General features: G+C 46.2%; 1 protein-coding gene across 1 annotated transcript; it reads left to right on the forward strand.

The window, feature by feature from the left end:
- The first annotated feature begins 463 nt into the window (after nt 1–463).
- On the forward strand, nt 464–5,940 carry IRX2 (iroquois homeobox 2). Its single transcript, XM_067292422.1, has 5 exons — nt 464–745; nt 2,465–2,870; nt 3,318–4,043; nt 4,711–4,778; nt 5,449–5,940. Exons 1-4 carry the CDS (start codon nt 503–505, stop codon nt 4,752–4,754), a joined length of 1,419 nt encoding a protein of 472 aa, XP_067148523.1. The 5' UTR covers nt 464–502; the 3' UTR covers nt 4,755–4,778; nt 5,449–5,940.
- The last annotated feature ends 6,983 nt before the right edge of the window (nt 5,941–12,923 follow it).

Genomic DNA, 12,923 nt, shown 5'->3' on the forward strand with positions numbered 1-12,923 from the left:
ATACTTCCCCCAAAATACAGGCTCGCAGGCGCTGGGGGAGCTGGCTAGCTGGCGGGTAGAACTCCATACGCAGCAGCCACTTTTCTGATTTCGGGGGCTCGCTTTTCTCTCTCTTTTTCCCTCTCCCCTTCTGTTTCTCTCCCTTTCTCTCTCTCTCTTTTTTTTATTAACCCTCTCCTCTTCCCTCTCTCCCAGATGCCCTTCCCCTCCCGGTTAGATTTCTGACCACTCGATTTATTTTCTCTTTTGGGGGGGTGTTCTTTATTTTTTTCCCTCCTGTTTGTTTTTATTCTGAGCGGGTGCGCATGGGGGGGAGCCTATAACGATTCTGATTCTCTACATAACTGCACAGAGTCAACCGGAGAGAGAGAGAGAGGAGAGAGAGAGAGAGAGAGAGAGGGCGGGAGAGAGGGAGAGCACGAAAGCAGCGCCAGGAGCGGCAGCAGCAGCAGGGCCGGTCACCCTCGCCCCCTCCCTGCTCCTGTGCACTCCAGTGCAAGTCATGTCCTATCCTCAGGGTTACCTCTACCAGCCCCCTGGCTCGCTGGCTCTGTACTCCTGCCCGGCGTACGGGGCGTCGGCTCTGGCGGCCCCCAGGAGCGAGGAGCTGGCCAGGTCTTCGTCGGGATCGGCGTTCAGCCCTTACCCGGGATCGGCAGCTTTCACCGCCCAGGCGGCGGCCACAGGCTTCACCAGCCCGCTCCAGTACTCCACAGACCCCGCCACGGGATTCCCCTCCTACATGGTAACTACCGAAGAGCAATCCTCTCCTTCTTCATTAGCATCCGCATTCTCATCCTCATCATCTTCAGCTTGGCTCCTCACACACTCACCGTCAGCCCCCGACACCACGCCGCACCGCACCGGTGTGTGCCCCGCACCGGCTTCGCCGCCGCCCGCCCCTGCTCTGTCGCCCCTCAGCCCGGCCGGCGGAGCGGAGCGGAGCGGAGCGGAGAGGCGCGGAGCGGCGGGCCGGGGCCGGACCGGGCCGCCGCCTCTCTCCGCGCCGCCTGCCGTCTCGGCGGGCCTGGGACCTGGGCTCGCCCCGCGGATCGCAGAGCCGTGCCGTAGCCCCGATTACAGAAATACGGATCGTCTCTGGCAGTTGGGCTGGAGGCTATCATTCCCCCGCCGCCCCCTTCTCTTTTTCTCCTTTCGCTGTGGTAGGATAGGGGAGGGTTTCTTTTTTTTCTTTTTTTTTCCTTCTTTTTTTTTCTTCTCTCTTTTTTAAGTCGGTGTTTAGAGGCGCTGCGGGCTTTATCCCCGTGTTGTTTTATTTACTTTCAGTGTGTTTTGTGCTAATGATTTAACTGGATTTTAGGAATGAAAAGGAGCATCTGTTTGCGATCTGTGAGCTTCGCTTAAGCCCAAGATGGTTGTGGTGGCCGCAGTTTCGGATTTCACTTTCTCCTTATTAGTTAAAAGGAGCATTTGCAATTGCATGTGTGTGTATTCTATGCATAAACTATATAAATAAAACCATAAGCTATATAAATAAACTGCACGTCTAGATGTTTATATAGTTTTATACACATACACACACAGTCAGACACATCTAGTCCCGTACACACAAAGACCTGTACCCGGAATTTAAGATTGGAGCCGCTGTCGAGATCCTAGGAAGGGGTGGCAGCAGGGTAGTTCGCTCTCCCTGCAAAGTGACAGGGAAAATTCTTTCTTTCTGTTTGTGAAACATGCATAAATTGTCGCGCAGTCTTTATTCGCGCATCTGAGGATCTCCCTTGTTTGTTTTTCCTGTTGAGAAGCAATAGGCGAGTGGCTGGAAGCTGCAGTGAGGTTGTGAACTGTCTCGAATATTAGGTGAATTTGTGCCTGTGACTCGCCATTCTGTAGGATTCTGAAACGTGCTAAAAGTTAGCAAGTTCCTTAGCAATATCTTTAACTTTTCTTGCACTATGCAGGCTTAAATAAGCGCAATTTAAACGTTAAAGGGCTAATTAAAATGCTAATTACATCGCATTTGAACAATTCGAAACGGTGCATATCTTCTGATTTGCAAATTGGATTTGCAATGCATTATTGCAGTGAATTGCTAAGTGGTGTCTTTGTTGTATTTTCTATAGCAAAAAAGGAAACATCTTTTGAACTTTTGAGAGAAATTTAGATATCAAGTCACTACCTGTAGGGACTTTAAAATGTCTGCGTTGTTCAAAAATGATGTTGGGAAATATTCAATTACAAAGAGCTAAAATTGGTCAGAAAGATTAAAACATTGAGACTGTAAGTGTGCGTGTGTGTGTGTGCGCGTGTGTGTATTGGACGGAGGAAGGGGGGGGGAATCATAACTTAATGACCTTTGGGTGCTGTTTCCCCCCCTAATAGAATATGAATACAAGACACCATCCCGGGGAAACACAAATATAACCAGCGATCTCTCCTTGACAACTTACTAATGGCTATCAGCAATAACAAATTGCCAACCCTGCCGTTTTGTTCTGTGCAGGGCTCCCCTTACGACGCTCACACGACGGGGATGACCGGAGCGATCAGCTACCACCCGTACGGCAGCCCTGCCTACCCCTACCAGCTCAACGACCCCGCGTACAGGAAAAACGCCACCCGCGACGCCACGGCCACGCTCAAGGCCTGGCTGCAGGAGCACCGCAAGAACCCCTACCCCACCAAGGGTGAGAAGATCATGCTGGCCATCATCACCAAGATGACCCTCACCCAGGTCTCCACCTGGTTCGCCAACGCCCGCCGGCGCCTCAAGAAGGAGAACAAGATGACCTGGGCCCCGCGGAACAAGAGCGAGGACGAGGACGATGACGAAGGCGACGGGGCGAGGAGTAAAGAGGAAAGCCCGGGGAAGATGCCCGAGAGTAACGAAACCTCCGCCGAGGACGAAGGTGGGCTCGGGGTGCGGGGTCGCCCCATCCCGCCCCGTCGCGCCTCCCCCCCTGGGGGCCGCCCACGGGCCGCGGTTGGGGAGCAGGGGAGAAAAAGGGGGTTGCCTAACAGAAGCGACCGCAAAGGCGCGTGGTTGGGGGGAAGTGCCCCGTCCCGCCCCGTGCCACCGCCCCGCTGCTCTCCCGCGGCCGGGCGGACTGGAGCGGCCGGCAGGACCGCCGGGCTCCGCGCGGCGCCGCGGCGCAAGGACGCACTCAGGGAGGCTCAGGGTGCCGCCGCGGAGCTAGCCCTTGGGGATGTTCCTAAAAATGTAATTACACGTCAGCGGCCGCGATTGCAAGCGTCTGCTCCGCGGCCGCGGTGGCCGCGGCTGCGTGTGTTGGTCGGCCGCGCTCTTTTGTCAGTGCCCCTGACTGTGCCTTTCCGCGCCGGCGGACGCCTTGCAGGGATCAGCCTGCAAGTGGACTCGCTGACGGACCACTCGTGCTCCGCGGAGTCGGACGGCGAGAAGCTGCCCTGCCGCGCCGGCGACCCCCTCTGTGAGTCGGGCGCGGAGTGCAAGGACAAGTACGAGGACGTCGAGGAGGAGGAGGAAGAGGAAGAGGAGGAGGAGGAGGACATCGAGGAGGACGACGGCGGCGGCGGCGGCGGGGAGCGCGACCCGCCGGCCAAGCCGGCCACTTCGTCGCCGCTGGCGGCGGTGGAGGCGCCGCTCCTGGGCCATCCGCACGCCGACGCCGCCCGCAGCGCCAGCAAGGCCTCTCCCGGCCCTCCGACGCCCGCTGCCAAGCCCAAACTCTGGTCGCTGGCCGAAATCGCCACCTCGGACCTTAAAAGCCAGCACCTGGGCCCCAGCTGCCAGCCCCCGGCTCTGTCGTCGGCCACCCCCGCCTCCACCCCGCACAGCGCTGCCTACTCGCCCTCCTCCCTTCTGGGGAGGCATATCTATTACACCTCACCTTTTTATAGCAATTATACAAACTATGGGAACTTTAACGCGCTCCAGAGCCAGGGAATCCTGAGATACAACTCCGCAGCAGTGGCTTCAAACGAGGGACTAAGTCAGACTGTCCTAAATGCCAGCTCTGTTCACAAGCAGAGCAGTGACTCTTTGAAAACCATCACTAACCAGCTAGAACATTACAGGCCCTCTAGTTACGACTCTAAGAAAGGTAAGTGATCTGTTTTTGCCGCTTTCTTTCCCCTGCTCCCTGCCCTCTTGCAACCAGTATAAATTCTTTATACACTTTAAATATAGAAACCTTCTTTGGACAAAACAGTGAGTGCGCTGTCATCACTACGATTGGGCAATAGTATTATCTGGGGATTAAAAATTGCATGTCTCCATCGTATCGATACTTGCCTTTAAAAACGAAGAGAGGAAATGTGAAAGACGGCTTTTCAAGCAATCTCGCACGCTTCATATGCAGCTTAAAAGCCATTTTTAAAAGGAAAAGTAAATACACAGATATCCAAAGAGTACTGGTATCATTACCTTTTTTTTTTCCCCCCCGGCAGACTGCTTTTGCTCTCTTTGATTTCAGTATCCTCACTTTTTTTGCACCTTTCGTTTCAGATAATTGCTAACCTTGAACATGAAACTATGTGCAGCATGACACTTTTAACTTCCTGTTTTTTTATAATAGGTTTTACGTAAACATATTTGTCGTCTTATTAAAAAAAAATACTCGAGATAAAGACAATTCTAAAACTTTGGCCAAAGTCTTTTAAACCACTTAGCTATGAATTGTGTGCGAGTGAGGGCTGGGACATACATAAACTGTATAATCTAGTTAGCTAGCTGTGTCCTGTGACTAACTGACAGTTATATTTTGACAGATCCCACTGAAGTTTGCACAGTAGGAGTACAACCGTACCTATAGAAGTGCAATCACACAGCAATGCAAGTAAGTGGGAATATTTTCCATTACACTGATCATTTGGCATCAGGTCCACGACATGCTGCACAGCTCTAGACTTGCTTAACGTTCATTTCTTGTTTCATTACAAAAGAGGCTGATTACAAAGTAAGACACTCTTTTCTGCTGTTTTTTAAACCTCTCATTACGGCATTTCTTTCTCGGGTTAATACTCATTTTGAAGTCAGGTTAGCCAGTTCCTTAATCTTGCCTACTCTTTGCTTATGTAAGGCAAAAACAGAAGAACCATTTAAATGCTATGGAAAGAGAGCTTTACTAAAATATTCTTTAAAGGTATTGTTGCTTAAAAATAAAGGACTTGTGCTCACGTGGCAGTGTGAGAATTGTACCTCATAAGTGAGATTTCACGCAATGACCATATATTTAAAATAAGAGGGGACAATTATAAGAAATCAGCCTGCATCTTAAACAGGCTATGTTATCTGTGGTTTGCCTAGCTATCAATGGCACTCGTAATACCTCTGTATTTAGGGTTAAATAAACAAAAAAAATCGCCTTGTCAATATTTTAAACTAATTCTTTTGTTAGAAGAAAGTAGAAGAGAAAGAAATTTGCCTCACCTCCTTTTTATGATTTAATGGTGTCAGCGTGTAATTGAAGGACTTTTGTATGATCTGGTTTTTTCCTTGGTCCACAGGTAGGTGTCACAATTGCTTTGAAAAAAGCCATCATCTCTCCCCGAGCTAATATATATAACAAATCTCTAAATGCGGATCATATCTTGTGCCACTGTATAAAAGAAGACCACAGAGCACTATTAAATCTTCAGACTCTAATTATTAAACCAGAATTTTGTTGGACATACGTGAGTTTGCTGGTATAGTATAGTTTCCCCAACGTATGTGTGACTTTTGAAAACAGATCTGTTTTTCTCAGGATATCTTGAATTGATCACTCCATTGCCACGGTATATATTCAATAGGTGTGATAGGATTTATTGTAAAATTTATTTGTAAAAGATGTATACAGTAGAGATAATAAAGATGTGATTGGAGAACTTGAGTCCTTACAAAGTGGAAACAAATTTGATATTTATTTTTGTAATGATATAAAGCTTCTAGTAATTTATGCAAGTTGTATTGCAATGGAATCTGAACTTTTTGTAAATAAATTTTGCCTGGTTTTTATTTGAAACGTTGATGGTTATACAATCTTTGGTTGTTTAACAAGAATTCTTTACTAATTTATATCTCTAATTGTAAATAAAAACAGACTAGTCTGCAACAATATGGTGTTTTTCATTCATTTTCCCCAAAATAATAATCTATTATTTAGAAAAAGGCGAAAGTTGTAATTTCACTTAGTACAGCTTAAACCATAAAATGAGTAAACAATTTAAATATTCTGCAAAGATATGGTTTGCATAAATTAATTCCTTCTGGGTTGTTCCGTTACACTGAAACTGTAAATATACACATGTGTGTGAATACATATTTGTATATACGCATGCATAGGCATAGAGAGAGAGATGAATACATGCATGTTTCTTATAAACTATTTATGTTGAGTGTGAAGTAGCTTTTTATTAGAGTTAATGTTCTCTAAATTCACCATTTCTAGGGGAAAAAATGCAATTTATTATGGCTTATTTTTAATTTCTTTGTTTCTGCTTCTAGCTAAAATATGCAAATGTAAAAAAATGAAGCAAAAATAGTCCAATCCCCATTTTCTATGTTTTTTTGTCTTCTTTTGTATCAGTGAACCACATCTTTAATTTGATAGTCACATTAGAAATCCACCTTGATAGGACTCATAAAAACAGCTAACCAATCATTTTAATTTTCGGTAAAATAATGGGAATCCTCATATAATATAATTTCAAAAAAAAAGAAATGAACAATCATTTATTTCCCCCAAAAGATAAATTGAGTGAATATAATTTACAGTTATAAAACAAGAATAATAGCTTCTTAGATTGCCCTTTAATCAATCATACACTTATTTTTCAAGAGGCTCATCTATTTTATTCCATGATTAATAATGTTCCAGTGTGAGAGCATTATTAGATCCCAGCAGGGGAGATCCTGAATGCTTTTAGCTGCTTTGGAATGGTCAGTTGGGGTTCATTATGGTCTGATATTGAGCAATTTATAAAATCTTGTCTAAACATCTGCCAGCTCAGATAGGCTGATGTGTCTGAAGATGGGAAATTGCTGGACCAGTTGATATTGACAAACGGATCTCTCTCCAGTGGCTTTTTGTTCAGTGAAAATTAGTGGCCTCTTGCTCAGGTCTTGTTAGAAAGGGCATTTGAAAGTGATCTTAGATACTTCAGGCATCAGCCTTGGGAATGTTAACTGGATAAAGAGCCATTCTAGGCTGGAGTCAGGAAAAATGTAGTAATTATATTAAATGGGGGGAAAGGAAGCTGTGGTTCTTAAATGCAAATATGCAGCTCTCCCCCTCCCTCCCCGCCCCCCATCCCCATCATATTTTACCCATATAAAGCTGTTCTAACTGACTGAGAAAATGTATGTGTTTTTCAGCTGTTAGGGCAGAAATTAATATTGTAATTCTGGAAAACTCTGAGATTCATCTAGCTAAATATAAAACACTGAAGATCTTTACAGTTGGAGGCTTAGTCATCTGCTTCATGTACTGTAGAATGTGCTTCTCTGCTCCTATAGTACTGTATTTTTTTATAGAGGTAAAATGCAGTTTTATCTGTGTGCAGTATATAGTACAATTAGATAAACAGCTTAAAAGTAGTTCAGGAAATGTTTGTTTTTTCCCCTCCAATTTAGAGTATGATGTACAGGCAAATATTTACTACAACCATGCTCAAAATATCTTTACCGTGCACTTTAGGAAGATTTTACAGGGAAACTTTTTATGCTAGGGGAGACATCTGAACTTTCTTTCCCCCACTCCTCCTCCTGCTCCGTCCACCCCCACCACCCACGTTTCCAGGTCGCTGTTGGACACAAGGTGTACATTTCAATCGGTAAAAAAAAATAAAATAAAATAAAATAAAATAAATCTGTGGCAGAGATTAAGAAAGGCTAACGACATTCCTTTGATGTTTATACGCCCAAAGAATTATAAAAGATTTCCATAATTTACCCACCCTTGCTAGTATTTAGACCTGGATTTCTTTCTGGAAAGAAAAGTAGAAAGTCTTAGGAAACTCGCTTTTAAGTGTTCACTATGTATGTAAAACCCAGTGGACTTCTCTCATCCTCTGAGAAATTCACTGGTGGTTCATAGATTCAGATGGGCGACACCCAAACGATTGGCAAATATATATGTATTTTTTTAAAACAAGCAATAATAGGCAAGAATTCAACACCATTCAAGATTTAATAATCAAAATTAAAAGCAGGAGGAAAGTGTAGCTTTGCTAGATTGTTGGCACAAACAATGCGATTATTTCAGGATAGCGAGAAAGAAGCATGAACGATAAAATCCAGCACTTTGTGTACAGTCTATTTCGTAATGATGCTAATCAGCCCGTTGGGATTAAAATCTCACACCCCTTTCTATATTTACTCCTTCTCCCCCCTCCCTCCCGTTTCTGTGCTCGTTTCGGAGCGGGGAAGACAACCCATCCCCTCTTCAGGGCCAGAGGTTTCATTAGAACTGATTTATTGAAATTCAAGCTTTAATCTCAGGTGCAATCCCCAAGGAATTAGCGCTGTCGTCAAATAGGAAGAGGGTCGCTTTCCACTTTGCACTTCCTGGGCTGCGCTTTTCCTCGCTCCCTGCAAATGTCAACATTTGTTCTCAATAAGAGAGTTATTGTTTCAGGAAAGCTGCTCACCAACCGTCTTTGAGAGTGGAAAAAGCGTCACCCACCTTTGTTTGAGTGGAGACTGGGGGAAGGGATGGGGACGGGGGTATAACGCAGCGGAGGCCAGCAGCGGACAGAGACACAGACATGGGGACCCCTCCTGGACACACAAGGTCGCGGCTTGAGGGGAAACCGGCCCGTCTAAGGGGAAAGTTAACACAAATCGCAATAGACGCCTGCGTTTCTGTTTCCACTACATTTACATGTTAGCCGCGGGTATGCTTACCCCTAATAAAGAGAGCGACTGCAGAAACAACAATAATAATAATTACAATAATAATAATAATAGTAATAGTAATAATAATAATAATAATAATAAAGAGGTCGGGCTTTTCAAACGCTCACGCTTGGAGGAGGTCTTGAGGCTTTTGGGGGAAGGATAATTTTTAGGCGAGGAAACAAATTGCGAGGTGCACCGTCTAATTCCGCCCTACCTGGTGGACCCACCTGGCTCAGGGGCAGTCAGTGCGCTGCTGAGAGGCGGAGGCCGGCGGCCATGGTGCGGCGGCGGCGGCAGAAGCCCGGGCCGCCGCCCGGCACCGCGGGGACCGCTCCGTCGCGGCCCCTCTGGGCCAAGTACGCCGGAAAAAACCTGCCGCCTCTGGAAGTTTCTGCCCCCGTCGCATGTTACGTCTCACTTAAGCGGAGTTAAGGCTCAACGCACCGTTGAGAAACGGTAGCAGGAGCGTAATCAATATCGGAAGGATTTTATTACGTATTAATTTTGAGGGAGTGGGGGAGAAAGAGAGAGAGAGGGGGAGAAAGAGAGAGAGAGAGAGAGAAAGAGAGAGAGAGAGAGAGAGACGGGATTTACATATAGGTCCTTTGGTCGCCTTCTGCGTTCAGACACTTCCCCGGTGCTTGGGCAAGGTTCTCACGATCGAGTTAATTGAATAGAGCCTTTTCGCTGCAGCAGTAGAAGAATAGTGGTAAAGTTAACAATTATGATTATGGTAGTAACGTTGTACATTAAGTAATATGAAATTCATCGCTTTGTTTTTAATCCAGTAACTAATAACTCAGATATGTTCCTGGCTTCAAAAGAAAAAAAAAAAAAGACGCAAAAAAAGTTAAGAAACAAAGGAATCCACGGTGAATATTCAAATGCACCCATGCATCTAATCCCCGATTACTGACTTTGAAGCAGAGTCTTTATTAAAACTTCAGAAAGAAAGTGCGCTCGGGAGGGCACATGTACCTAGGTAGTTAAAATAATAATAATAACTGCAGGGAGCGATGTGGAGGAAGGCTCTGTATCCTGGAGGAGCGTTTTACCTGTAAGCACCCTGGCCGAGGTGGCAGCCGCGCTCCTGCAATCTGGACCCGTGTCTCCCCCCTCTCCCCCGCTCCCAGCATTGAGTCACAGGAGACTGTCGCTATTTCACATCCAATCCGGGCCGAGCCGGCTGCGTTTTCCCTTAGCAGAAGTAAGGGACGGAGGGACCCGGCCGCTCTCCTTCGAGGGGAGGCACCGTGCAGCTTCCGAAACGCGCCGTTAAGTTTGCTCCTTTCGGGATTTGGGGGACTCAAAGGAAAGGAAAAGGGGTGCGGTCACCCGGGCCCAGATCTCCTCGGACATGCGGCAGTTCAGGCCGGCAGCGACAGTCACCTCTGCTCCATCCGGTCATGTGTCATCCGTGACGTGCGATTTCAAAATACCGAATATCTGGGCGGAAAAAAAAAAAAAAAAGGCCTTCCTGCTCTCTGTGTGGTGCCCGTGTAGATGCTGCTGTTGCTCAGGCTCTTAAAAAACGCCTAGGAAAAGAAAAAAATATCATAACTATGTGCATTTTTATAGGGAGATAAATTGACAAATTATTGTGTATAACTTCTGATCAATTATTAATCGTTAGTGTCAACAACAGAGTTATAATTACCTTCAGTTATTTAAAGGAATATTTATTTTTTCTTCTCTCTGATCTGGTAATTAGTTAATGCTCTGGAGTAATGAATTTAAAGCTGATTTGATAATGATTGAGACAGGTTTTTTTTTTTTCCCGCTCTCCTCTCTTTTGGCAGCCTCCCTCGCTAGGAGGGAGCGGGAGGGAAGAAGGGAGGTGTCTCCCTCCCTATTTGCAGAAGAGTCCATGTAAAGGCAAATCGTGGCGCGTTTTACTTTTCAGACCATAAATAACGATTCTGGGAGGAAAAAAAAGGACGAAATGACAAACAAATAGAGCGCAGCTGGGATGAATAAAGCCAATCAAGTTAGCGGGGGCCGGCGCTTCTCGTAGTCCCAGCAGGTCTGAGTCCCATAAAGGTGCCAGCAACTCTTACCTCTCTACCCGAGATCAAGGGAGAGAGCAAGCAGGACGTTTTAACCCGCTGACATCTTCTCGCGAGTGGAGGGTCGAGGGCGGGGGAGGAAGGAGGGAGCTGAACATTTCTTGTTTAGGGGAATTTTCAATGTCTTGAAGATCGCTTAGGAACGGAGGGGCTCTACCTGGGAGCCCCTCGGGTCCGCCGGCCAGGCTCGCGTAGGCTGCGTGGGGTGCGGCGGGCGGCGGAGATGCGGCCTCGCTGGCTTCAGCAATCCCCAAAGCTGGCAGAGCCCTGGGGATGGGGAAGCAAGATATATATTTTTTTTTTCTTTTTTCCACCTCTCCTTGCTAGAGCTCCACCGAACTTCATCACGAGGAAGACCCTAGGAGGGGACCGCCCCCCTCCCTCGGGCCTGAAACCCGTCCGCCAGCGGCGGCTGCACCGCGAAGCGCCGCTGCCTCTGCGTGCGGAGCTGTGCCGAGCTGCCAAGTCCGCCGTGGCCCCCTACGCGCTCACCGTCATTCCCCCCAGGCCTCCGTCTCATTTAGCGAGGTTTTAGAGCCAAAAGGACGTTTCGGTTTTAGCGCACCAAAGCTCGTTTTACGGCAGTTCTGCGCGAGACGGAATACGCGTATAATATATATTATATACGCATCTGTTGTGCGTATACTCTTTCCCCGTGCAACAAAACTGCAGTGGGAATTACAGTGCAAAAATGCAACTTTTAAAATTAATTCATCTTGACAGGTTTGACATCGCCCAGCTCCCTTTTTTCCTGCAACTCTGTCCGCAAATGAATGCCGCTTCCAGAGTGTATGTTTTAATTTGTCACATCAAGGCAATAAAAGGCAGCGATATATACTTAAGCCAGTTAACATTGTAATAACAGGTTTAAAGGAGCAATTAAATGGTAGTGAGTCGCATGTCTGACTTTCTATAGGCATTACCACATCAATGGTACCTTTTAGACTGACTATAACTTAGCATGATTGTCTCAATTAGTTTAGCTACATGATAGTTATTGTGAACTCTTTGTGAGTAATCAATGCTAGGCAAGCTTTTGGGAAGGAGTCTTTAATAGGGGTGAGCAGCAGCTAAATAACATGGACCTCCTATTTCCAAAAAACACCTTTCTCTTTCTCTATCTCTTTTCTTCCTTTCCTACCCTCTCCCCGAAGGAAAGAAACGGTAATTTATAGTCTTATAAACGTGTTTCCGAGATCGGTGTAGTCGAACGTAGATTTACAGGCAAATAACTATTCCTGCCGCCGCTGATGAACGAAACCATCGCTTCAATTTAGCGCGGGTGGCGAGTCACCCCTGCTACTTTTCCTTTTTTTTTTTTTTAGTGTTGTGCGTTCCGGCTGTTTACAGTCACGATTCAGCCCCGAACCACAAAGGAAGTGGAGGGATGCTCACATCAAATTATACGTATGTATATAATGGGCACGTTGAGTTTCACCTTGTTAATATTAGATCAGGTCCGAATCGGCGTGTTGCCTAGATGGTTTCGTGTGTGTGTGTGTAAACCAGAAACGGGAGGGGAAGGCGCAGAGGGAGGAAGGCGAGTGCAAAGCGGGCTTATAAATGTGATATAATGCAGAGGGAAAGATCCTGCCAGAGCAACCGGCTGTTTAGTAACTTGTTAATTCTTCTCCACCTACAGACTCTCATTAAATACTGAGCCACGGGTGGCTAATGCAAAACACAGAGGGCTGCAGATTTTGTGAGAGTTGCGTGAACTGCTTTAAAACACTAACAAGTTTGCAATGTTTTCTGTCACGGAAAAAAAAAAGCGAGCGAACAAGTATGTACTATTAAAATTTAAGATAAACAAGATGCAGGAAAATTTCTGTTGCTGAAGTTATTCTCATTAGTCCTAACAATGTCTCACCATTAGACAGGGCTGGAGTCAGCCTCAGTCTCAAGATTTTAGATCCGCAAGCATTTTTTTTTTTTTTGGCATGCACATTACATTTCTGTCATGCTTTGCAGTAGAACACGATATCCCCAAAGAACCCAAAGAAGAAGAAGAAAATACTCTGACAGCAACCATTAGT

Source organism: Apteryx mantelli, chromosome 2, assembly GCF_036417845.1.
Source record: "Apteryx mantelli isolate bAptMan1 chromosome 2, bAptMan1.hap1, whole genome shotgun sequence".
Taxonomy (NCBI): domain Eukaryota; kingdom Metazoa; phylum Chordata; class Aves; order Apterygiformes; family Apterygidae; genus Apteryx; species Apteryx mantelli.

What these genes read in the sequence shown, in the direction of transcription:
- IRX2 (XM_067292422.1), top strand. Translation starts at nt 503, where the DNA reads ATGTCCTATCCTCAGGGTTACCTCTACCAGCCCCCTGGCTCGCTGGCT. An exon ending in CGGGATTCCCCTCCTACATG is followed by an intron (nt 746 to 2,464) that starts GTAACTACCGAA and finishes TGTTCTGTGCAG; the next exon opens with GGCTCCCCTTACGACGCTCA. An exon ending in AACCTCCGCCGAGGACGAAG is followed by an intron (nt 2,871 to 3,317) that starts GTGGGCTCGGGG and finishes GACGCCTTGCAG; the next exon opens with GGATCAGCCTGCAAGTGGAC.